Raw genomic sequence first — 26,504 nt, 5'->3', positions numbered from 1 at the left:
TGCGTTAAAACAACTTCAACACACGCAATGTTCTGATTGCACCACAAACGCAGTAGTCATCCTCACCTTTCACAGAGGCATTGAGTTTTATAAATATGAGCATGATAGTGTAGAATAATCATATCCAAGGACCAGTGGTGGGTTTCAAAAAATTTTGGACCCTCTTCTGTAGGTGTGGCCTGCTTTCCGGGTCCACTGGTAGAACCTCTTCTAACCGGTTCGGTAGATTTGACGAACCGGTTCTACCGAATAGGTGCAAACTGGTAGGAACCCACCTCTGACCTACACATACCATGTACGGTATATATGGAAGACTTAATAAGCATGCTTTTAGTAAATTTATTCATAAATACCTTCTATAGTCTTTAATATTTAAGTTTTATTTTTATAAGTATCTTTAAATTGGGGGTGTTGTATCTGTAGCATTACAGTAAACCATTTCTTTTATAGATTTTAGAAACATTTGTGATTTTACCTTGAATCTTATAACCTGTTATAGGAATTGCACAAAATGCTGGTTAGGGACATAACGTAAAGATGACAGCTAATGGGGTGCACTGTATTTTCTACTTCATTTTTATTTTTAATGTTTTAACAGTTCACAATCCTAAAAAATCCACGTGCCTGGCTTGACGCAGCCACCCAGAGTTTCTTCTCCCTTTCTTTAGCGGGTGGAGGACATATAGTATATTCAAGCTTCAATCCACAAAAGTAGGTGTAATGTAGTCTAACATTGTATATCTTAACCCAGTGCTCAACATATGGAAATTTCATTTACGTATGTCAGCAAAGTCAAAATCATTTTTTTATATCCATAGTAAGTGAAAAGAAAGAATTTAAACAAAGTTAGCCTTTCTTGCTCCTTTATAGTGTAGGAAGTTATCACCCAGCCCTCTCCCAGGAAAATGAAATATCCTAGGAAATATTGAAAAGGCAGAATATTTTTCTGGATGTGAAAAGAAAGAAACATGTTTTAAAAGGCAGAATAGCTGCCTGTAGCTTCCTGCCCATCCCCACTTTGTCAATGGGCCATTAAGAAGGCCAAGCTAGTCCCTTTTACATAATAAAGACCTCTCCACTTCAGCTCCAGGGAGGATGGGATTAAAGCATGATAATATTGGCACTTTACCCCACTGACCACATGGCATCTGAGAACTCAACCAAACCTGGATTCAAAACGCAGCCTAGAGAGTTGTCCCTGCATGGCCCCCATGGGAGTCTGGCAACCAATCAGAATAAATTTCTTGCACAGGAACAGGAAACAGAGAGGTGGGACTGAACAGGTTGTGAAAAGCCTAGCAAGCCCCTCCCTCGGCCCTTCTCTTCTTCTCCACCAACATTGAAGCATGTGATCACCTTTTCTGTTCAGGGCTCAAGCCATGTGGTCCCATCCAACAATAAACCATCTTTCCAAGCAGCCTCCATGTCTCCAGTGTCTTTTTCCCCACTTGGAGCTGAACCCAGAAGGACATTTCTTTCATCAATAGCAACCTGTACATTCACTGTAAAGTCATTTTGTTGCCTAAAGAAGGGACCATGCTTCTTTCTAATACAACGTATGTTTATAAGATTTTATAATAATATTTTGACTACAATTCCTCCTTTCATCTATCTCACTACCCATTTTACATTCACTTCATCATTCTGCATGGTTGGAAATTTCCGTACACTTGGCAAAATTCCATCAGTTTAAGTCAATATCCTTTCAAGTAACCCTAAGATTATTTCCAGGAGCAATTGAACTGTATGTAGCTTTTTTGTTTTTGGCAAGTGAATGGAATTTTGCTAGTATCTATTTTTTATATTTTTTATTTTACTTCCCAGTCTAGCATACAGCTCTAACATTTTTTGATGATTTTCTGATCCTGCTAACTAATGCAACCGCTTAGCTTCCTAACTCCAGACAAGGTAGTTCATTACAACGACCTGAGTTGATTGGCCTAATAAAATAAAATGTAAATTTGTTCTGCTACATCTATGAAGTATATCATAACTTTAAGGATATATTAGCTCACATTTAAAATTAGACCAGTAATAAGAGTTCTGCTATAACTGACAATGTTCATACTTAATACCGCCTGTTGGAAAGTTTAATCTGTTTTATTTCTTTTTCTTTTTCTTCTAGAAATGACTGTGAAAGAGATTCTCTCATAATAGCCGCAGTGAACAGTTTTACATCTATATATACCTCACTTGTCATCTTTTCAATTCTTGGGTTCAAAGCAACAATAGGCTACTTGCAATGTGTGGATAAGTAAGCTATTAAAATAATTTAACATTCAAATCCCACTTTAATTTTGCTTTGCATTCCATATTATTCTGTTGGCCTCCATTATGACGTAACTACTTTGAGGAGTGCTACAGAATGGAACTGAAATGAATACAAACCTAGAAGAATTCGTATAAATTATATCATAGTACATTCCAGTATTTTTAATTTCTGGTAACTTAAAATGTTCCCCAGAAGTTGTTATTATCTTTCTGACTTTCTGACTGGTCGAATCAAATCAAATCATTGGTTGCCTGCAGGGGTAAGTAGTAAAAAGTTTAACTTTATTGATTGTCTCTGACCTGACATTGTTTTTGTTACATTTGATCACAAATGGAATATTCATCTAATTGCGACTACTGACTTGAGGCTGTAGTTCCAATTGTTTTCCTCCTGTGAAGTAATGTCTTGAGGTTAATCCTTGTCCTTGGTAGTTACATAAGCGAATGGGACAGCCGTGCTAGAGTCAAATTACATTAAGAAGAAATGTCCACTCCAAAAGGGTTGGTTCCAGGACAGCAAATGTGGCACATGAACCATTTTTGACCCAACAAAGATATTTTTGCCTCCACTTCACTCCTTCCTCCTTTCCTCCTCCCTCCGTCCCTCCCACAGGTGGGTTCCTACCAGTTCGGACTGGTTTGACCAAGTAGGTAGTAACTCGGCCTGCCACACCCCCGAACCAGTTCTATCGGTGGCTCCATAGGCGCCACCATCTTGTTTTTTTGCTTCTGTGCATGCGCAGAAGCTTTTTTAAATTACAGCACATGTGTGCATTGTGCACATGAAGTGCGTGCGCATGAAGCGCATCCCTGAGCAAACCAGCAGTAGAAGAAGCTGGAAACCACCCTTGCCTCCCTCCCCTTTCTAATCACCTGATCATTCTGAAATCATTACAACGTGCGAATCCTTTAAACTTTGTGTACCTGAAACTGGAAGCAATTATTGTACTTCCCAGGATTTAGAAAATATACAGAACAAAACTGTGTTGACTGTGTTTTTTGGGGGGGTGGGTGGGGTAGGGTCAATGAGCAGCATTCATATCAAATTACTAGCTCATACTGACTGTTTAATAACGACTGTTTAGTCGCCCGGAGTCCTCCGGGATTGGGCGGCCTATAAATTTAATAAACAAATAAATAAATAATTTAATAAATAAATAAAATAAGATTTTTTTTCCACAAGTACTGTTATCAAGGCAAGTACCATATCTATCTTCTATTATTTTATTTTCTTACTTCTATTTTTATTTATTCTGTCTTATTTCTGTTTCCTAAGTCAGTGATTCCCAAACTTGGCAACTTTAAGACTTGTGGACTTCAACTCCCAGAATTCTCCAGCTGGCTCTGCTGGCTGGAGAATTCTGGGAGTTGAAGTCCACAAGTCTTAAAGTTGCCTAGTTTGGGAACCAGTGTCCTAAGTAAATAAAGTGTCTCTTTTATGTTACTGCTGCTATTTTTACCCTTAGATTTTTTAAAAATTACTATAATACATGGGTTATGTGTTGCTTTCCATTTATCATTTCATCAACCTTAGCCAATTAGGCCAATCATAAGAAATCACTAGAGGTGTAATTCAATATTGGAGGATCTCATGTTGCGGGTGATGCTATTTGGCTATATGTAAGCATGAATACTCAACGTGACAGCAATTAGGAGCAAAAACTGACTTGCTAATCATGGTAGCAATGTAAATAATCCATATCTTTCTGGATTTCCACAACAGTAATATCGAATTACTCACAACAGCATTCCATTTGATGGACCAAAGCATTTCAAGAGAGAACTATACACTTTGGCTCGAATCTCTGCTCCAAGCTGCTCCATCAAGAGTTGCTGCTCTCAAGCTGAAAACATGTGATTTTGACCAACTTATTGATAAGGTACTGTAAGCGTTATTACTGACGCTTTGAAAGAATACTAGGCTGCTCCTGAAGAGTGTTCGGAGACTACAATTGGTCCAGAATGCAGCCGCGCGAGCGATACTGGGTGTACCTAGGTACACCCATGTTACACCTATCCTCCGTGAGCTGCACTGGCTTCCCATTGGTCTCCGGACACGCTTCAAGGTGCTGGTCATTACCTAAAAAGCCCTACATGGCCTAGGACCTGGATATCTCTGTGACCGCCTCCTGCAACATACCTCCAATAAGATCGCACAGGGCGGGCCTTCTCCGGATACCGTTGGCCACACAATGCCGTCTGGTGGCTCCCCGGGGGAGAGCCTTCTCTGTTGCTGCCCTGGCCCTTTGGAACGATCTACCCCCTGAGATCCGGACCCTCCCCACTCTCCTGGCCTTCCGTAAGTCTGTTAAGACCTGGCTGTTCCAGCAGGCCTGGGGCTGTTGATCTTGACTGAGCTTCAGCCCCATTACAACTGAGTGTATGTTGTGCTTCTGATTTTAAGTTGTTTTGTCTCGTGTTTTTTTAAAATCTTTTTTAATATTTTAAATTGCTTTTATGTAAGCCGCCCAGAGTCCTTCGGGATTGGGCGGCATACAAATCTATTAAAATTACAAATTACAAAAATTATGGATTCCTTGTACAGGTAGTTCTTGACTTAACAAGAGTTCATTGAGTGACTGTTCAAAGTTTCAACAACACTGAATAAGTGACTTATGACAGTTTTCCCCATTTATAACCAAGGCGGTTCCACCACAAAACCGCGGAGGACAAAATCGTGCTCGACGAAAGCGTGCATTTGACGTCATCACAGCGCGACGAAAATATCGCGCTGTGATTGAAAAATGTAAAAATAAAGCGAAAACCTTACCCTAACCCCCCCAAACCTAACCCTAACCCCTAACCTAACCCTAAATCTAACCCTAAACCTAACCGTTAACGTAACGCTAAACCTAACGCTAACCCTTAACCTAACGCTAAATGTAACCCTAACGCTCTAAACCTAACCCTAACCCTTAACCTAACCCTAACCCTTACCTTTATGTGAATCGGCTTGCTTTAATTTTAATTTTATTTCAATTTTTAATTTTTTTCGTTGCGCTGTGATGACGTCACATGCACGCTTTCGTCAAGCGCGATTTTGTCCTCCGCGGTTTTGACGGGTCACGAACCAATGCAGCATCCCTATGGTCGTGTGTGCAGACACTTGGCCACTGATTCATATTTATGATGGTTGCAGCATTCCAGATTCACTTAACAACCATATGACCAACTTAACATCTGCAATGATTCACTTAACAATCACGGCAGGAAAATCCATAAAATGGGGCAAAACTCACAACAAATGTCCCACTTAGCAACAGAAATTTTGGGCTCAATTGTGGTCATAAGTAGAGGACTTACCTGTATTGGGAACATTTTCTCTCTCTTTTATCTAAGCAGCTTTGCCTGCATTGTAAGCATAGTGAGAAGTGTGTACCAGCAGTGAGATTCAGAGAGCCACTTTAGCAATGGAAACGGCTTGGTCAGACCAAGTATTACTACCAAATTGACCAATTTCCCTCTAGGAGCTATTTTCTGTTCAAGACTTTTGTATCAAACTGATGTTGGTATGTATTCATTGGATTTGAATTTTTATCTAGTGTTCCTATGCCGTAAATATCTTAAATTCTTGTTTTCTTGTCGCCTCCTGCCACATACCTCCCAACGGCCGATAAGATCTCACAGGTTGGCCCTTCTCCGGGTGCCGTCGACCGGACAATGCCGGCTGGCGACCCCTCAGGGGAGGGCCTTCTCTGTAGCTGCTCCGGCCCTGTGGAACGATCTACGCGTAGAGATCCGGACCCTTCCCACTCTCCCGGCCTTCCGAAAAGCCACTAAAACCTGGCTATTCCGGCAGGCCTGGGGCTGTTGACCTCACAAACGAGGTCCGGCCCCACTAAGATTGAGTATATGGTGCGTTGCTTTTAAATTTGTTTTCCTCTCTTCCTATTTTTAATTTTTTATCTTTTAGTCTTGTTTTTGTAAGCCGCCCGGAGTCCTACGGGATTGGGCGGCCTATAAATTTATTAAATTACAATTACAATTGTCCATTTACCGCTTATCTAGATCTAGCTTTTCTATTTAAGCACATCTTATGAAGCATGTGTAAATGTGAAAATGTCTACGTTAGGGGAAATATTTTCAGACTAGCTTTTATTTTTACATAGCTTCCTGTTTCAAATTGGTATTTTTTTAAATGTGGAGGGTAATTTTAAAATCACGTTCTCCTTCTGTATATTCAAATAGAACTGTATACAATTTGTTCCTATGAGAAAAGTGGCTATAGGACACGATGAGAAATTGATTTAAAAAAAAACAACAAGTGCCAGGATTGGAAATTCTTTTCTTCCATCATTTATTTTCATAATAATACCATTGTATTATTATATTATATAACTAATTGTTATGAGATTCAGGGCAGTTAAAAGACAGCATGCTTTTTATCCAGTTAAAATTGTGTACAAAAGGCAAATCTGTTCCAAGGGTTGATAATCTGTAATGCAACCCACTTTTTATAGTGATGTGTTCTGACCTCCCTCGTCCTACACCAAAGCACGCCGAGACAAAGATACTTCAAAGATTTATTAACACACAGACTAGAACTTGGCAGCAATCCAGCACAGACTAGACCTTGGCAGCAATCCAGCACAGACTGACCTTGGCAGCAATCCAGCCTGCCAAGAGAGCCACGATAGCTTCTCCAGCTCTAGTAAATATGTTGATTCCTGCGACGAGTATGTGGAAAGTAATTCCTTTTATAGTCTTCAGAGGAACCTAATTACCACCAGCTGAGTTCAATTATCTCCTGTAACTGAGTAACTGTTCTTTACGCCTATTAGCCCTCCGTTGCCGGGCATCCAGGACCAACTCCCTTGTCTCCTCCCCACTGCTCCAATGCATGATGTCAGGATCACACTCCCTTGTCTCCTCCCCACTACTCCAAGGCTTGACTTTGGGAGCACGCTCCATTTTGCTCTCACCGCTGCTCCAGGCCTCAGGCGCCTCCTGGTGGCCAACCAGCTTCTCTGCACCCTGCTCGGAGTTGGAACCCTGTCCAGGGTCCTCCACATCCTCCAAAGCCGACTCATAGGGCCCCTCGCTGTCGGAGTCTGGTGGCAGCTCCAACGGCTCCTGCTGGGCCACAACAGTGGTGGTTCTATTGCCATCTTTGCAAGACATACTGAAAATGAAGGCTAGGGCATAGCTACTATGTGAAATGTATTTCTGACAAAGGTCTTCTATTTACTTAGTTTAGCTCACTTATTTACTTAGTTTACTTATTTACTTCCTGGAAAAAAATTAGTAAACATATCCCCACAGTGGTATCTCTAATAAACTCAACTTTTTAAAACTTTTAAATTAATCTCATTTTGCAGGTTTTAACTGCTGGGAACATATCCTTGTCCATGCTTGGATTTTTTTTAGCAGATTTTTTAAAATTATTTTTTCCCTTCTACAACATCTTACAGTCATTACATCAACATTGTTATGTCATCATACCTGTACATGTATATAATATTTCGCTTCTATATTTATACACCTTTATACACAGTTCTATATATATTTATATATAGTCTTTTGGCTTAATTAATTCTTGTTTTGCAGCCATTTCTACCAATTGTTCCAAATTTCATAATATTCCAACTCTTTTTTGTCTTTTAATTTTTGTGTTAATTTGTCCATCTCTGCACAATCCAAAGGTTTTTTTTATCACTAATTCGTCCGAGGGGGTATTATTTTATTTCCAGCATTGGGCAAATGCTATTCTAGCTGTAGTTAGCAGATGTGTTAATATGTACTTAATTTTCTTTGTATATTTCCCTTTGATTATTCCCAGTAGAAAGATTTCCAGTTTGTATTTTATCTGTTCTCCTGTAATTTCTTGCACCCATTTCCAAATTTTTGTCCAATATTTTTGTGTTTCCGGGCAGGTCCACCATATGTGATAAAAAGTCCCTTGTACTTTTTTATACTTCCAGCAGGTCGGATTCGTGTTTGGGTACATTTTAGCCAATCTTGTTGGTGATAAATGCCAACGATAAAACATTTTGTATATATTTTCTTTAAGTGCTGACACGATCAGCAGCACATGCCTGGATTTTCATTTTCTAGATAGAGATGCTAAATTTTAGTCCGCATTGATTAGCCAGTCAAGACTTGCCATGGCAAAATAACATTTATAGATGGTGTGTGTGGCCGATCAGATTAATTGCCTGTTCCATTTTGAAATTTTGCAGACTGCTTCTGGGCCTGGCTTGGCCTTTATTATATTCACTGAAGTTGTCACAAGGATGCCTGGAGCCAATATTTGGTCAATTCTATTTTTCCTCTTGCTCTTCTGCCTGGGACTGTCTTCTATGTTTGGACTCGTTCAGAGCATCGTCACTCCTTTCATAGAAATTCCTCTTGTGTCAAAATACTTACACAAAGAAGTTTCTTGTGGTAAGAAACTGCTTTCGAAAAGAGTTTCAATTTCATCTTTTTTCTTTTTCTTTTAAAAAACTCGCAGTGTTATTGAATATTTACCTGATTAGATTAGATTAGATTAGAATTAGATTAGATTAGAAGGTTTATTTATATGCCGCCCTTTTCCCTGGGGGGACTCAGGGCGGCTCACAATCCAAAGGAAGGGGGGAAAACAGATTTTTACATATAAGACAATACATGATTAAAACACAACATTCATACCATTCGGGCGGGTTACAATCTTTAGCCCCAGGCCTGACGGGGTAGCCAGATTCTGAGGGCTGTGCGGAAGGTCTGGAGGGTGGTGAGGGTACGAATCTCCACGGGGAGATCGTTCCATTGGGTCGGAGCTACCACCGAGAAGGCTCTCCTCCGCATGGTTGCCAGTCGGCATTGACCAGCGGATGGAACTCGGAGGCCTAATCGATGAGATCTAATAGGTCGCGTGGAGGTCTGATTACCTAACTATGGCGCTTCAAGGTAGTCCAAGTAAAGTGCAGATGGGCCTTTGAAACTGCTTCTCCAGGCCCCCCATTTGGTTGACCAAGGGTTCAACCAAAGGCATTCCCAAGCAAGTTCACTTTCAACTGCCCCATCAGAGTTCTCTTCCCCACTTCATTAGGGGCTCTGTGCGGGCATGGGGAGAGATCAGGAGCATCTATGAGGGGATGCTTTAAAAGCCGTTACTTTTAAAGCCCTACATGGTTTAGGACCTCGCTACCTGAGAGACCGCCTCCTGCCACTTACCTCCCAACGACCAACAAGATCGCACAGGTTGGGCCTCCTCTGGGTGCCGTCAACCGGACAATGCCGGCTGGCGGCCCCCTGGAGGAGGGTCTTCTCTGTTGCTGCGCCGGCCCTGTGGAACGATCTACTTGTAGAGATCCGGACCCTTCCCACTCTCCCGGCCTTCCATAAAGCCGTCAAGACCTGGCTGTTCCAGCAGGCCTGGGGCTGTTGATTGATATCCAGCCCCGCTTAGATGAATAGATGATGTGGACTTTTAATTGTATTTTTTATTCTTAAATTTTAAATGTTTTTTCATCTTGCTGTGACCGCCCAGAGTCCCAATGGGAGTGGGCGGCATACAAATTTTATTACACTCGAAACTGTGATATTAAAAGGGCAGCCACAAGTATATGATTCAAGCTTCACTCCTTAGTATATACAGTATACTTATAAACCATATACGTGTCTTTGAGTTAATCTTGATTCCCCGCAACTGCCTGGACTAGTCTCTGCCATCTTCTTGGAAACATTTAAGAAGTGGTTTGCCATTGGCTCCTTCCTAGGTCTGAGAGGATGTGATTGGCCAAAGGTTATTCTGCTGGCTTTGCGCCGCAAGCTCAATTTCTAGTCTGATGCCATAAATACATCAAACTGGTTCCCTTGTGGGTACACACACACACACACACACTGTTGCTGCCCCGGCCCTTTGGAACGAACTACCCCCCGAGATCCGGACCCTCCCCACTCTCCTGGCCTTCCATAAGTCCGTTAAGACCTGGCTGTTCCGGCAGGCCTGGGGCTGTTGATCTTGACTGAGCTTCAGCCCCATTACAACTGAGTGTATGTTGTGCTTCTGTTTTTAAGTCGTTTTTTGTCTCGTGTTTTTTTAATCTAATCTTTTTTAATATTTTAAATTGCTTTTATGTAAGCCGCCCGGAGTCCTTCGGGATTGGGCGGCATACAAATCTATTAAAATTACAAATTACACACACACAAAAACACTCTCCAATATGTTATTAGGCAGAAGCTTTTTGTAAGCTTGATATTCATTTTGCTAGTATTAAAAATTGTCTTCAGTCTGAAGCACCACAATTGGGGTGTCTCAGAATCATGACGACAACCCCAAAAAAGAGCCACCTCTAAATTATCTCACAGGATTAGCATGTATTTAAAACACAGCCATCGAATTAGTGTTCTCAAGTTTGATGAACTGGAAGGCAGAATATTTTTCCTCTAAGCTACAGTATTTGGCTAGAGAGAATCATAGTTTTTTCCCCCCTTTCTTTAGATATTATGAAACTGCCTTCGGGGATAAAGGGGGCAAGAACAGCCAGACTTATTTTGTAAGGCAAATAACAGTTGTTTCAGAAATTGCCCTCTGCCTTGCCTGCATTCACTTTTATAAGGATAAATTACACACTGTATAGCAAGATAAATAATATTTGTGCACGTTGTGATGTCTGCCTTTATTGCTGAGCAAAGTACATCACTAAGTGAAATCAGTAGCAGAAACTCTCATCTATGTTTAACCAATTTTACTCCTGTCCTTAAAGGTTCAGGAGAAATCTGGGGAAGCGGGGAGCCGGGCAAGTTCTGAGGAAATATTAGCAATATCCATGCAAGGGAGAAGTTCAACAGATCTGGTATTATGGTTCCACCACAAAACCGCGGAGGACAAAATCGCACTCGACGAAAGCGCGCATTTGACGTCATCACAGCGCGACGAAAACATCGCACTGTGATCGAAAAATGTAAAAATAAAGCGAAAACCTTACCCTAACCCCCTCAAACCTAACCCTAACCTAACCCTTAACCTAACCCTAAATGTAACCCTTAACCTAACGCTAAACCTAACGCTAACCCTTAACCTAACGCTAAACGTAACCCTAACGCTCTAAACCTAACCCTAACCCTTAACCTAACCCTAACCCTAAACCTAACCCTTACCTTTATGTGAATCGGCTTGCTTTAATTTTAATTTTATTTCAATTTTTAATTTTTTTCATCGCGCTGTGATGACGTCAAATGCGCGCTTTCGTCGAGTGCGATTTTGTCCTCCGCGGTTTTGACGGGTCACGGGTATTATCCATGTGCAAAACCTGGGAAGAGTTAACTGTCTGAGTCATAACTGTTCTCCTTTTGCGTTTTCATTCACACACAACTACTAAACTTTGTCTTCCTTAGGTATAATATGCTTTACTTCCTTTTTGTTGGGTCTCCTTTTCACAACACGGTCTGGAATTTACTGGCTTGCAGTGTTTGATAGCTTTGGAGGAAGCATACCGTTGCTGATCATTTCTTTATTTGAAATATGCAGCATTGTATATATTTATGGACTGAAAAGGTAATGAGTTTCTTGTATGTCCATTTCTTAGTAAGTTCTTCAACTGAGACAGCTTGGAATGTAAGAGTGGGACAGTGGTGGGATTCAAATAATTTAACAACCGGTTCTCTGCCCTAATGACCAGCAGGGTAGGTGGGGCTTGGTGGTCGTGTGACTGGGTGGGCATGGCCAACTCAACATCACTCACGTTGATGGGCGCTTCACCTTAGCTGTGACAATGTAATAGGGGTTAACCGGAGAGGCAGTTTCTATAAGCAGGGCAATAAAGATTAGGCTAGAAACAACACCAGAATGTTTCCTTCCTGCCTTCCTTACAGGATTAGCTCTGTAAAGTGGAAAAAACCAAAATGAGATTTCTTCCAACAACCGGTTCTCCAAACTGCTTAGAAAGTTACCAACCGGTTCTCCCGAACAGGTGCGAACCGGCTGAATCCCACCACTGCTACAATCCATAGATATTGGATAAGCAGCATAGTTTGTACACAGACAGACAAAGGAAAGCATTTCGGCATCGGCAAACACAGTTGGTTAAGTCAAAGTTTGTCAATAGAGAACTGGGTCATCCTCTCTCAGCCCAACCAACTTTACTAGAATTTTAGGGAGAGTAGAAGCAAAAACAGCTATGCAATTTACCTTGAGTTCCCAAATGAAAGGCAGGATGAACATCTAGTAAATAAATATTTAACAAAAGCATTACGTTAAGATTATACTTGCTTTAGGTCAATAAACTTTTATTGTATTCAGAGGTCTGTATACATGATCTTGGTGAAATTCAGATCCAGGCATATGGTAAATCATCATTAGCATCTTGCAAAGGAAAGGCTTAAGCTAAGAAGAGATGACTCTCTTAAGGTTAGTTAGAGAGGGCTTTCTGGAAGCATTTGAAATAAAGGTGTTGTCTTGCAACAACCTAGTGCAATGAACTGCTCATCACTTTAATAAAGCAAACCGTTTTAACACTTATGGTGAATAAGATCCTGGTTTTTCATTCTGGCAACTCTGTCCCTCAGTCAATAGACGAGTGTTTCTCAACGTTGGCAACTTGAAGATGTCCAGACTTTAACTCCCAGAATCCCCCAGCCAGCGAATGCTGGCTGGGGAATTCTGGGAGTTGAAGTCCGGACATCTTCAAGTTGCCCAGGTTGAGAAACACTGCAATAGACTTTAGTCAAGAAGTGACGTCATCAAGTGTTCGAGGCAGAAAACTCCAGACAGTGGAGAATAATATTTTAAGTTCCCTTTGCCTATAGCAGTGATGGGCAACCTTTTTGGCATGGTGTGTCAAAAATCGGCAAAAAATCGAGCATAACTTGCGTTGTGTGTCACTTCGACAAAAACATAATTTTGCGCAATTTATAGTTGCTGCTAATGGCGCTCACAGTTCCCGTTGGCACTCCGCTGTTCCCTGCTGTGGTGCGGTCGTAACCGACAGTCCCAGGAGTAGACTCTCTGTGCCGGCCTGACTGGAGAGAGGCGCGCACTGTTCCCACGCTCCTCTCCTGCAGGTCCTCCCTCGCCGCGCTGATGAGGTGTGTGCGCACGGCACGCACGCCTTACCAGCAGCCCCTGCGCTCAGAAAGGGGCGGCGGCAATACAGTAAGTGAGTGTGGGCGGGGGAGATCACATGTCCCCCCCCCCCCGTTCCTCCAGCACAGATTCTTTCATCCTCGGCGGCCGTGCAGGAGCCGAGGATGAATCGCATGAAATCCTGTGCGTGTCACCCCAAATGGCTACGCGTGTCAGCACTGACACGCGTGTCATAGGTTCGCCATCACTGGCCTATAGCAAAGGTGTCAAACTTGTGGCACAAGGGCTGAATGTGTCATGTGCAGATCAGGTCCTTCTCCAGCTCCACGAAGGTGGAAAACATTGTGAAACGCAAGTTTGACACCCGTAGTCTATAGTTTTCTGTAAATGAATGCTCTAAGCAACATTTCCCTTATTTGTATTGTATGCAACATGATTCCTCTAACAGGAGACAAATTTCTCCAGTAGCAATTAAATAGCCTTAGTTTTGGAGATTTGTGTCTAATGTGCAATACAACCGAATTTAAATTCATGCAGGTCAGAAGTTAGGGCTATGAAGCTTTTAAAATATATGCACACCTATTCTCACATATCAGTGGTGGGTTTCAAAAATTGTTGGAACCTACTCTGTGGGTGTGGCCTCCTTTGTGGGAGTGGCTTGCCACCCATGTGACCAGATGGGAGTGGCTTGCCGCCCATGTGACCGGATATGAAATTATGAATTAGTACTTACGTCGGTCCAAGTAGCTATTCAGAAACTTTGGCATTGAAGCATGCAAGTCTTAAAGCTGTCAAGTTACAAGGTCCGTGCACCTCTAACCCTTTAGAAAAAAAAACTAGGGGTCTTCAAACCTGACAGCTTTAAGACTTGTGGACTTCAACTCCCAGAATTCCTCCTCCGGTCATGTTGGCTCAGAAACTCTGGCATTGAAGCATGCAAGTCTTAAAGCTGTCAAGTTACAAGATCCTTGCACCCAGTGGTGGGTTTCAAATTTTTTTGGAACCTCTTCTGTAGGTGTGGCCTGCTTTCCGGGTCCACTGGTGGAAACTCTTCTAACCGGTTCGGTAGATTTGACGAACCGGTTCTACCGAATAGGTGTGAACTGTTAGGAACCCACCTCTGTCACATATCTAGATTTACTTGTAGGAAAATGTGCTGTGAGCACCCCATCTTTGTAAAATACAGCACTCTATTCATTGCTACAGTTCTTGAGAAGAGCTACAGTTCTTGAGACAGTTCTCCCCGCCATAAGCCGTTGATTAAAAAAGCCACTCTGCCATTAAGGTTCGGTTGTTCAGCCTTAACCGCAGTTTGGTATACGATGATTTCCAACAAGGTATCTTGTAACCACCCTCCAGGCCTTCCGCATAGCCCTTAAAACCTGGCTGTCCCGACAGGCCTGGGGCTAAAGACTTGCAGCCCCACTCCAAATGGTATGATTGTTGTGTTTTTTAGCTGTGTATGATTTTTATGTTCTGTATTTTGTTTGTTTTTTCCCCCTTCCCTAGAATTGTGAGCCGCCCTGAGTCCCCTCAGGGAAAAGGGCGGCATACAAATAAAGTAATCTAATCTCTAATCTAACTAAAACACTTGGTAGATATATCCAAGACTAACTTTGTGATGTCATTGTAATAGGTGCATAAAGGCTACATTCCTCTTATTGCAAAATAAACAGTGATTACATGAAATTGCTATATTGCAAATTAAGCTACTCCATTGGAATTGAATTGTAACTATAAACCAATTTGGCCACAGGTTCTGTGATGATGTGGAATGGATGATTGGAAGGCCAGTAAATTTCTACTGGAAAGCAACCTGGCAGTTTATCAGCCCCGCGCTAATGATTTCCGTCTTTCTGAGCTATCTAGCTATTGAGCGGCCATCAACCTACAAAACGTGGAATCCAAGCTATGTATGTTAAACTTGTTACTTAATTTCTAGCAATTATTTTTTATGCAACAAAAACAAGGACAGTCTCTGCTATCTGGCTAAAATATCAGCATATCTTAAGGACCATTCAGATGAGAAACACAAGCTGGAATGGAGAAGATGGATTGGTTATATTCAGAATAAATATGGGACTAAGAAACTCCAGATAGCTTATGAGTGAATGAGCAAGGAATGATACAACTTGTTTAAAGTTAGCTTTACGAAAGGGGGGGGAGTTAAAGTACAAGTGAGGGATGATGCTAAAGTCTGTTAGTTTATTTTAGAATATGGTTGCTAATGTTTATACCCTATATTTGCTCTGGGAGGTTGTGGGGGGAGGTGGGTTCGGGGGGGGAGAGGTATATATTTGTAAAACTTTTTTAAAACTTTTAATTAAAAAAAAGGAGTCATCATCATAGTATTGCATAAGGGCACCCCCCCCCGCCAACAATACAGTGCTTAAAAATCAAATTAATCAGCCAACTGAGATTTAGAAAAAGTTAGCTGTAGATGAAAGTACAGTTACAAGATATGTGTATCAAATTGGCAATACATTTCTCCTTCGCTGTGTTGTTTTCACTGTAGTTTACCTTCTAGAATTTTTAGCTAGGGTTTTTTGTAAGCTGCTCTGAGATCATTATTATAGTCTGAAAACAGATATAGAATAATGCGTAACAAAGATATATGTCACATATTTGCCCTCCATTGGCTGGGGACTGTTATCTGCAGTTCAGCGGTTCTAATCTCACCGGCTCAAGGTTGACTCAGCCTTCCATCCTTCCGAGCTGGGTGAAATGAGGACCCAGACTGTGGGGGTGATATGCTGACTCTGTAAACTGCTTAGAGAGGGATGAAAGCCCTATGAAGCGGTATATAAGTCTAACTGCTATTGCTATTGCTATTTTATGGGATACCAATTGAGAATGCCTTCTGTACAGTGTTTCCCCCAAAATAAGAGTGTCTTATTTTCATTTGACCCCTGAAATAAGCACTTTGCCTTATTTTCAGGGAGGTCTTATTATTTTTGAGGCGCAGGAAGAGGCGAGCATAGTCACCTCATGGCTGCTGCTGTGTTGCCATATTTCCGGGGAGTGCTTATTTTCAGGGAACGGGTTATTTTAGCGCATGCGCTCAAAAGCTTGATTGGGCTTATTATCCGGGGAGGTCTTATTTTCAGGGAACGGGTTATTTTAGCGCATGCGCTCAAAAGCTTGATTGGGCTTATTATCCGGGGAGGTCTTATTTTCAGGGAACGGGTTATTTTAGCGCATGCGCTCAAAAGCTTGATTGGGCTTATTATCCGGGGAGGTCTTATTTTCAGGGAACGGGTTATTTTAGCCCATGCGCTCAAAAGCTTGATTGGGCTTATTATCCGGGGAGGTCTTATTTTCAGGGAACGGGTTATTTTAGCGCATGCGCTCAAAAGCTTGATTGGGCTTATTATCCGGGGAGCGCTTATTTTCAGGGAACGGGTTATTTTAGCACATACGCTCAAAAGCTTGATTGGGCTTATTATCCGGGGAGCGCTTATTTTCAGGGAACGGGTTATTTTAGCGCATGCGCTCAAAAGCTTGATTGGGCTTATTATCCGGGGAGCGCTTATTTTCAGGGAACGGGTTATTTTAGCACATACGCTCAAAAGCTTGATTGGGCTTATTATCCGGGGAGGTCTTATTTTCAGGGAAATAGGTTATGGGGGCTAGGATAGCAAGTATGTGTGCATTGATCACACTAAAATAATTCTGCATTTGAAGAGCAAGTTGCCTCTTACCGTTCATTATTCCATTTTTTGGTAAAAACAATATAAGCAGGAAAAGCAAGACTCATCCTTTTGAAGGATTGTCAAGTTCGGTGTAGACCCCCTTTGTACTGCCATCATTCAGTTTTAATTTTATGCAATATTTGTTTATCTCGCAGGAAGACTTTCCTTCAAAAGAGTTGAAATTTTATCCACGCTGGGTTTTAATCATTGGTGCCTTGCTTGTGGTCCTACCGTGCTTATTTATTCCAATGGGAGCCATTTGGCATCTTAAGGAAGTACTGCTGAAAATGAGGGAGAAGCAAGTCCTTCATCCATGTGAAAGCACTGAAGGCAACTTATGCTCTGGGACTCTATCGGCCGATTCCAGTGATCCATAGTAAACCAGTAATTCAGATTAGCCAGAGAAAAAGTATACTAAGGCAATCTATGAAAATTAAGTATACACTGCCTATATAAATTTCTGTAGCATTCTAAGGGAAAGTTGTAAAAGTATTTCAAATAAATACCCTTTATACAGTATTATATTCTGTATAAATGCTAAAAGTTTTCAAGGAATTGTTTTAAACATTTCTCCCTGTTTTTAACTGAGAAGATGATCAGAACCCTAGATTTACAAAAGACAAAGTATAAAAATTACAGGGAAGAGTAAAAAAATATATATAATCAAGTAAATATATTCATACACAGCCAGTTTTTAAAATGACCACTTGGAAAGAAATGGATCAGTGGCTGATGAGTTAATTTTTGTGAACTACTTTCTGGGCCGGGCCAAATGATCTAGTGTGGCTTCGTGTTGTCTTTTTGTGCTGCAGTTTGAGAGAATGGAAATACCCATCTTGTCAGCTTCCCTTTTTGGTAAAGTAGGGTTGGACATGAAACATTGAGGAAAAAGTTTTGTCCCAAACAAAAACACTATTCAAATGTTTCGAATCTTCTACTGAAGCAAAACCTTCTGAGGATTTTATCAAATAAAATAATGTAAATTCAAATCAAGCTCGTTTCCTTGTTTTCATTGTAGGGCCATAAAAATGGGTGTCATGATACTCCTTGTTAACCATTTAATCTACCGGGCAAAAATTAAGAGCCTGAACCTTTGCCCAAACTAGCTTCCTTATATCCAGGGAACATATCTATTATTTATGGAAAGAAGAGCATGAATTGTAACTGAATGTCATATGGCAATCTAGCCAGAACTACAATACATAAATTGCTTTGAGATGTCTTATTTAGTCCTAGAAACTACTTGTTATGAAAAATGGTACAGTAAACACTGATAGACTTCTTTAACAATTAGCCTAGCAACGGAGCTCCCTATTATGTCAACAGTGTATGAAGAAAGGGGATAATGGTTTTTCTGATGTAGTCTTAATGTCAGCAATAAAACCAAAGCTTAATCTTGAATCTGTATGCTTCATCTCAGATTTATCTAGCATACTCCAGCAGGGTGATTCATCAGAATTTACTTGGTTTCAATACCGCTCATTATACCATATAACATTTAGCATTATTCTGATCAAGATTTAGAGGATGGGATATAGTTTTTGACAATCATAGGAAGCTGAGCTCAATGTAGAGAGTTTATTGATTCTTTCCTTTTTTTTTTGTTTTTTTATTCCTTTCTTTTTTCCTTTATCTTTTATCTTTTAATTTTTAACCTATTTGGTTTTAATATACTCTAGACTGTGTTTGATAAAAAGCTATGCCGGGTATGGGATCTGGGAAGTCGGAAGGGGGCTAGGGAGGGGGGGTTTACTGGGGGGAGGGGGCAAATATAGTTTCAATTTCCAAAACAATAAGAATGCACTTGTATACTGCTGCTCCTTTTTCTTTCTTTTTTCTTTTCCTTTTCTTTCAATTTTAGTACAAAATACAAATCGAATAGATAAATGAATAGTAGAAATACACCGAAGCGAGGAGTAGAGGGAAAGAAGAGGGAGGAGTAGAGAGGGAGTGAGAGGGGAATGTAAGGAGGGTGAGATGGAGGGAAGGGGAGAAAGGAATGTCTGAGGGGGAGGGGAAGTAGAAGAGGGGAATGCTGGAGGGGAGAAATGAAAGTTGGAGGGGGAGAAGAAAGGGTGTATGGAGGATTGAAGTGTTATGTTGGTTTTCTATGGTGGAATAGAAGATGAGTTGTGTTTACTGTTTTCTTAATTGCACAGTATATAAGTGATTGTACAAAATGAAAATGAAAATGAAATAAAACAGTCTTCATGAAAAGAAAAGACAATCATACATTACACTTTAGCGCATGGCACCAGAAGAGACAGCTGGCTCCCCATTCTTAGGTTACATTAATTTTCTCCTATTTAAAAAAACCCCACACACCGGTTCCAATTAGATACATTTTTTTATCATTTTATTAAAAACATACTTTGTGCATGTAAAACCTGTTGCCAAAATTGTCTTAATCTTTCAGTAATCCACAAAATTAAGCCTACAACCTTTTGGGCCAAACAATTGTGCTATAACAGGGGTGTCAAACTCATATTGTCATGGCAGTGTGACATGAACATATTAAGCCATTTTTGCTCTTAGCTAAACCAGACATGGGTGTGGCGAGCACACGGCTCATCCGGCCCGTGGGCCAGGCGTTTTAACAGCCCTGTGCTATAATAACACGCAATGTTCTTGCTTTTAACTACTTATCAAGGACATTCGTTTCGAGCTTTCTTTCCAAAGGGTGGGGCAAATATTTTTACAGTTCACCTCCAATGATGACACTGCAAATTTCGCTAGAAGAAGCAAGGCAAAACTATTAAAAAAAAAACTTATTACACATTCCAGCTACTTGGTAGAAAAAAAATATCTCAAGTGGGCATACAAGTTAAGCAAGTGGAAGGCAAACTTGAAGAAGAATATAGCAATAGCAGTAGACTTATATACCGCTTCATAGGGCTTTTAGCCCTCTCTAAGCGGTTTACAGAGTCAGCATATTGCCCCCAACAATCTGGGTCCTCATTTTACCCACCTCGGAAGGATGGAAGGCTGAGTCAACCCTGAGCCGGTGAGATTTGAACAGCCGAACTGCTGATCTAGCAGTAGCCAGCAGTGCTTCATTTAACCACTGCGCCACCTCGGCTCTTATAAAGTTACTTTATAGAGCTAATCCAGGATGTTTTTGAAATCTTCATGTAATGACGGCTGTATTACTTCAATAAGTAGTTGCATGGTAGTTTTTGGAATTTGCCAAGTCAACCATAATTTACCTACAAAGAAAGAGGAACCAATTACTTTTCAAGTTAGGCCAACAAGTTATTCTGAACAGATGTTCCAGATCATCAAGTAGCTGGCTTTAGAGAAAAGCAGGCAGCAAAGCCCTGAAAAATTCCTATACAGGTAGTCCTCGACTTACAACATTTAGTGACTGTTCAAAGTTACAACCACACTGAAAAAAGGGACTTATGGCCGTTTTTCACCCTTACAATCTTTGCAGCGTTCCCCATGGTCACACAGTCAACATTCAGATGCTTGGCAAGCGGTTTATATTTAAGAGCCGAGGTGGTGCAGTGGTTAGGGTGCAGTACTGCAGGCCACTTCAGCTGACTGTTATCTGCAGTTTGGCGGTTCAAATCTCACCGGCTCAGGGTTGACTCAGCCTTCCATCCTTCCGAGGTGGGTAAAATGAGGACCCAGACTGTGGAGGAGATATGCTGACTCTGTAAACCGCTTAGAGAGGGCTGAAAGCTCTGTGAAGCGGTATATAAGTCTAACTGCTATTGCTATTGCTATTATGACAGTTGCAGAGTGCTGGGGTCCATGTGATCAGCTTTTGTGACCCTCTGACAAGCAAAGTCAATAGGGAAGCCAGATTCACTTAACAACCATGTTAAGGTAAAGGTAAAGGTTCCCCTTGCACATATGTGCTAGTCGTTACCGACTCTAGGGGGGCGGTGCTCAGAGGTGGGTTCCTACCAGTTCGCACCTATTCGGTAGAACCGGTTCGTCAAATCTACCGAACCGGTTAGAAGAGGTTCCACCAGTGGACCCGGAAAGCAGGCCACACCTAGAGAAGGGGGTCCAAAAATTTTTGAAACCCACCACTGCCACACACACACACACACACACACACACACACACACACACACACAGACTGACAGAGAGAGAGAAAGAGAAAGAAAGGAAGACATAAATAAATAAATAAAAAAGAAAGAAAAAGAGTGAGAGATGAAAGAAAAAAAGAAAAAAGGGACAGAGAAACAAAAGGAAGGAAAGAGAGAGAGAGAGAGAAAACACATGGCCGGCAAGCCACACCCACCAGGTCACATGGCCGGCATCTTCATATCCGGTCATATGGGTGGCAAGCCACTCCCATTCGGTCACATGGGCCACTCCCACAAAGGAGACCACACCCACAGAGTAGGTTCAAACAATTTTTGAAGCCCACCACTGCTAATGGCCCTCTAATTTGGTCCCAAGTCACAAAACACAATCAAATGACGGTGGATTTTACAACTGCCCATAAATATAAGCTAGTTGTTAAATGCCGAAAATGCAACTACTGGATTGCGGAGATGGCGTGGCAGTTGTTAATTTTTGAGGATGAATGTACATAACCCTTTTTTCAAGTCTATCATAACTTCGAACAGTCATTTTGCAACTGGTTGTAAGTCAAGGACTATATGTATAGCTACATCACAGCATATGAAGATCTTCTCCAAGATCTTCATGGCTGCTTTACAAGTGCTAGTTTATGACATATTGATTGCTTGTTCCGTTAAAAGTTCATTATTGATCCTAAAGAGCAAACGTCATCCACCCCTTTGATAACTTTATTGCCAATTCTAAAGCTGGCTGTTCTGCCTGTTGCAATGAGTTTGGTCTATATGTTTATAATTTTAGTCCCATTTTTTTCCCATGGTGTGCCTTGACTTTCAAGAGTTTGCAAATCCTTTGCATTTTCAAATTTAATTTCAAAAGACATTGGGATATAATGTAAGGTTTTGGATTGGGAGCAGGAGGCCCAGATTTTATTCTCCCTTGGTCAAATTGTGAGACCTTGGCCTTAAACTATGATTTTAAAAAACCACCTATCTACCTATCTGCCCTGGATAAGTGTGCTGATTATGGTTTATAACTTTCATGAAGACGCCTTCTATTTTGCAGTGGATTGATGTGGGCTGATAATAATAAATATATATATATATATGCACATTACTTTTATTGCCGGGAAGATGCCAGTCATGGTACAGATAACATCTCCTCGTTAAAAGAAGAAATATCTAGGCAACATTAATTTGAGATCATAAAAATCTCATTGTACCACCATTCCGTTCATAAATTAAACTTAGGGCAGAGTTCTCTGTATGTTTGCTAAAAGAAAAATACAATTTCCTTAACAATTTATACTAATTACCGCAGTAACTGGAATTGACATAGGTTTGCCTTTTTTAATTCAAAACTAAAATTCGAAAATAATGCTTTTGCATATTGCTAACAGGGTTTTTATTAAAGTGGCATATAAAATATTGTACACTTAATATCAAAAGCACAATTGGCATGGCTATGACTCCGTCAGGATCCAATACGACTGGATCTACAAGTATTAAAGCCACACCCACGAAGCTCCTCCCCGGAAATAGGCGAAGGAGTAACTTGTAGACCGCCGTGTAAGCAATCTGAAATGATAGATATTATATCTCCCCAAGATATAGAAAGGAAAGGCAGAAAGGCAAAGGAACAGGGTGGGGCTGGATGATGTCTCCACCGCTCTGAGAACGGGCGTATCAGGTATGTACCAATGCCTAATCTCCAGTAGGTGGAGACATCATCCAGGCATGGGACATACCAAAGCCCACAGGGAAAGAAGAAGAAAGAAAATGTAAGTGGCAACGACACGCTGCGGTTCCAGAGGAGGACCAAAGAGGAAGCCGTGTGAGAAGGGTGCTGACGCCAAACGCCATTTAGCTCTGGCCTCTGCCTGCCACTGCTTCAGCCAAAGGAGACGCCTCGTGCTGATGTTGGAAGCCATGGACCTTGAAGAAAAACGTGCAGCATCCAAAGACGCATCTGCTGCATACTCCATTGCCGCCTTAAGCTTGTTGATATCCTGGTGAGCGCGGGAGTCACCAGGGGGAATCCTGTCCTGCATCTGCTTAAGACGGCAAAGTGCAGCCCTGTTGAAAAAAAGAAGCAGAAGAGGAGGCCTTGACCGCCCAAGCGGCGGACTGATGACCCTTCACCAGTGACTGCTCAAAACGCTTGTCCTCAGGGCGCAAAGCGTCCTCTGGTGCGGTGATGGCCACGTTAGGTGATGACAAGGAGACCACTGATAGATCAATGGAAGGAACCTCCAAAAGTTTAGAAAGTTCAGGACTGACATTATACAGCTGTTTATCCAGGGTGGAAGGAAGGGGCCCAGATCCCGGAGAAGCCCATTGATTTTGAATCACCTCCAGGAATAGTTTCGGAGAGGGAACGATGTCCTTCTCAATGAGAGGGCGAGAGAAGAGGGGATCAGTGGTGTCTGACTTATCTGCCTCCGAGGAGGGGGATGGTTTAGAGGCCGGGATACCAGAGACCTTCTTGGCTTTGAATAAGAGGGAACGAAACAAGGCAGGCTTAAACAGACCCAATAAGGCAGAAGGAGCAGGAGTCAAGTCCTCATCCTCTGACAGGTCAGAGTCACGGGAGACCTGTTCCTCAGTATCCCCAGCGGGCAGCTGAGAGATGCTTGCAGAAGGTTCCCCTTGGGCCTGGGTGGAACGACCCTTCTTAGGTCTGCTGGAAGAGGAGCAATGAGGACTAGCAGCAGCAGCAGGAGGCCGATGCTGAAGGCCTGCAGCAATGCCCCACTCAATTGCAGCTGCAATGATGTCAGCCATATCGTCAGGATTAATGGTGACAGTCCTGGGGGCACGGCAACCCACGTCAATATCGGGGGTGATGCTGCCATCTTTTTCAGAATCTGATTCCCCCTGAAATCCAATCCCGTCCTCAGGGTTCAAGGGAGAAGCTGGGGGGGAGACATCCCCATCAGTATCAGTGGAAAGGTCCTCCATAGGGTTGAAGATAATTGGAGGAGAGGCCCTGGGCAAAGGGACAATAGTAGAGCAATGATTGGTCTTGGAAGTAGCCTTCCGTGGCGCAGGATCAGGTTGTCAGTAGTTACACCAGGAGAGGAAGTCTCCTGGGTCTCCTGAGGGAGAGTAGGCTTAGAGGCCTTAGAAGACCCGGTAGAAGGAGGCTTTGAATGGCCTCTCTTTTTTCCTTTAGGCTCAGAGGTGACCGGAGCTGATGGGGCAACAGAGCTGGGCATGTCCCCCGCCCCCTCAGAAAGGGTTCCGTTACTTGCCATTACTCACGATTACTCCTTTAGCTGAAGAGATGTTGTAGAATAATGCAGCAGGCTTCCCGCTCAAACAAAATGGCCGCCGCTTCTTTTTGCGCCCAAAATAACTGCCTCAGAGAGTAGACCGGGCCCTGAGAAACTGCCTCAGACAGTAGGCCAGGCCCTGAGAAACTGCCTCAGAGAGTAGACCGGGCCCTGAGACAGGGCTAAAGTGGCGAGCTGACCAAGCAGCCTATCGCCCGGCGGTTTTGCTGCCCGGTGAGTGCTCCAGTGCGGGGGGGAGATCACAGGAGCCGAGGAAGATCAGAGGAAGCTGCTCCCGGTGTGCGCGGCCGCAGGAATCGTTCCTGAGGCGTGCGGCTACAGCAAGGTGCCTTTTGAAAGGCTTAGGCGACTTCTTAGCAGCGCAGCAGCAGCAGCAGCAAGAGGCTGGAGCTCCTTCGGACAACGCGGCAGCAACGAGCGGCACTCAAAGAGCCTGAGGCAAGCCTCGTAGGCTGGCCACGTGGCTGTAGGCTGCTGAGGCAGCCCAACCAGAGGAGGCAAAAAGCCTCAGCAAGGCAGAAATGCTTAGAAAGCAAGGGCCAGATAGAAAACGATTTGGGAGGAAGCCAATTTGGTAATTTGAAGAATGTTAAGAGGATTTTTGGAGGATTTAAAGGAAAATTAGCAAGGGGAGATAGGGAGACACAGCTAATCGAAGGATCGACTGAGTCCATTTCTGGGGAGGAGCTTCATGGGCGTGGCTTTAATACTTGTAGACTCAGTTGTATTTGATCCTGACGGAGCCATACCCATGCCTGGATGATGTCTCCACCTACTGGAGAATAGAGATAATACTTTGAGAGCACAGTAGCAGTTGATGAGCATCACACTGCTTATATAGACTCTACTGAGGTGGACCGATACATTTGCTGATATGCACAAGCAGATATAATACTTATCTCAGCCTAGCAACTCTTAGGAGCAACCTGTTACTTGCAGCTGAAGCTAGACTGTGGCAGAACAAGAGTTACTCTCTGCTTGTCCACTATGTTGGCCAGACAATCTGCCAAGGACGGTTGCCACAGTTCTGCTAGACTTTGAAGTTGCAGGAGGGTGTGGTGATAAGCTAAGCCTCCCTCCTCAAATGATGTGGAAAGAAGAATAACTACATCTGACAGGGCTTAAGGAATATGGTATCTGTTGTGGCCCAGCAGGAGCCGTTGGAGCTGCCACCAAACTCCGACAGCGAGGGGCCCTATGAGTCGGCTCTGGAGGATGTGAAGCACCTTGGACAGGGTTCCGACTCCGAGCAGGGCGCAGAGAGGCTGGTTGGCCACCAGGAGGCACCTGAGCCTTGGACCAGTGGGGAGGAGACAAGGGAGTGTGAGCCTGATGTCAGCAGTGAGTTGTTCCTGGATGCCCGGCACCGAAGAGCTAATAGGCGTCAGGAACAGTTTCACAAGTACAGGAGGTAATTGCACTCAGCTGGTGGTTATTAGGCTGCTCTCCAGACTATAAAAGGACTGCTTGTGCGCACACCCCTTTTGTAGAAGTCAACGCAGGAACGAATGTTGGAGAACATGATTGTGAGCTTGGCAGGCTGGATTGCTGCCATGGCTTATCTGTGCTGGATTGCTGCCCAAGCTTGTCTGTGCCGGTTTGCTGCCAAGGACCTGTTTGTCTGTTAATTAAATGCCGTACCTTATCTTTGGCTCGGAGTGTGCTTTGGTGTGGAACGAGGGGGGTCAGAACGGGTATCTAAGGTCCACAATCATGATACTGATCATATTATACATAAAATGTATTCATGCTCTATGCACTCACTTAAAAACATCTAAAAAGCATGAAAGACATCAAAGGAAAGGAATACACTTACACTCTCTGAGTGGTCCAAGGAGACACTTGTAAATCACCCTGTGATTTGCCAATTTAGTGCGGAAGGCATGGTAGGAGAGCCACTGAACTGCTTTGTAAGAAAGTGGAATTGAACAACCTGTGACAAATAAAAAGAAAACCCCTCAAACTTATAAATGTGTTTTGTGATTCTGTACAACTGCTTTTCTATAAACCATTACTACTTCGGCACTCTTACTGCAGCAAATGAAGGGACCAACCAGAACTGACATTTGAAAGTACTACCGGTTATTTCATTTTACCTCAAAAACAAGCAAAGAACAACAACCACGCTGTTGCCACCCTGTGGGAGAATGATTGGGACCACAGTACACACGGCAGATTTAACACCTCACTATGTGCTGTT

The 26,504-nt window shown here is 42.6% G+C and overlaps 2 protein-coding genes across 2 annotated transcripts in view; one reads left to right on the top strand and one right to left on the bottom strand.

The window, feature by feature from the left end:
* LOC116509850 (sodium-dependent neutral amino acid transporter B(0)AT3-like) overlaps nucleotides 1–17,852 on the top strand; it is a 32,351-nt gene extending 14,499 nt beyond the window's left edge. Inside the window, exons 6-12 of the mRNA XM_032219131.1 lie at nucleotides 599–711; nucleotides 2,126–2,254; nucleotides 3,995–4,151; nucleotides 8,451–8,655; nucleotides 11,593–11,752; nucleotides 15,036–15,192; nucleotides 17,127–17,852. Coding sequence (XP_032075022.1) covers nucleotides 599–711; nucleotides 2,126–2,254; nucleotides 3,995–4,151; nucleotides 8,451–8,655; nucleotides 11,593–11,752; nucleotides 15,036–15,192; nucleotides 17,127–17,348 — 1,143 coding nt within the window. The 3' untranslated portion in view covers nucleotides 17,349–17,852. The remainder of the gene's footprint in view (nucleotides 1–598; nucleotides 712–2,125; nucleotides 2,255–3,994; nucleotides 4,152–8,450; nucleotides 8,656–11,592; nucleotides 11,753–15,035; nucleotides 15,193–17,126) is intronic.
* A 2,132-nt stretch (nucleotides 17,853–19,984) lies between these two features.
* The window catches only part of TERT (telomerase reverse transcriptase), a 44,300-nt gene continuing 37,780 nt past the window's right edge, over nucleotides 19,985–26,504 (bottom strand). The window contains 2 exon segments of the mRNA XM_032220454.1: nucleotides 19,985–20,177; nucleotides 26,121–26,237. Of these exon segments, the coding sequence (XP_032076345.1) occupies nucleotides 20,074–20,177; nucleotides 26,121–26,237 (221 nt within the window). The 3' untranslated portion in view covers nucleotides 19,985–20,073.

This window comes from Thamnophis elegans, chromosome 6 (assembly GCF_009769535.1).
Source record: "Thamnophis elegans isolate rThaEle1 chromosome 6, rThaEle1.pri, whole genome shotgun sequence".
NCBI classification, from domain to species: Eukaryota; Metazoa; Chordata; class Lepidosauria; order Squamata; family Colubridae; genus Thamnophis; species Thamnophis elegans.
This window is presented reverse-complemented; position numbering and strand designations above follow the sequence as displayed.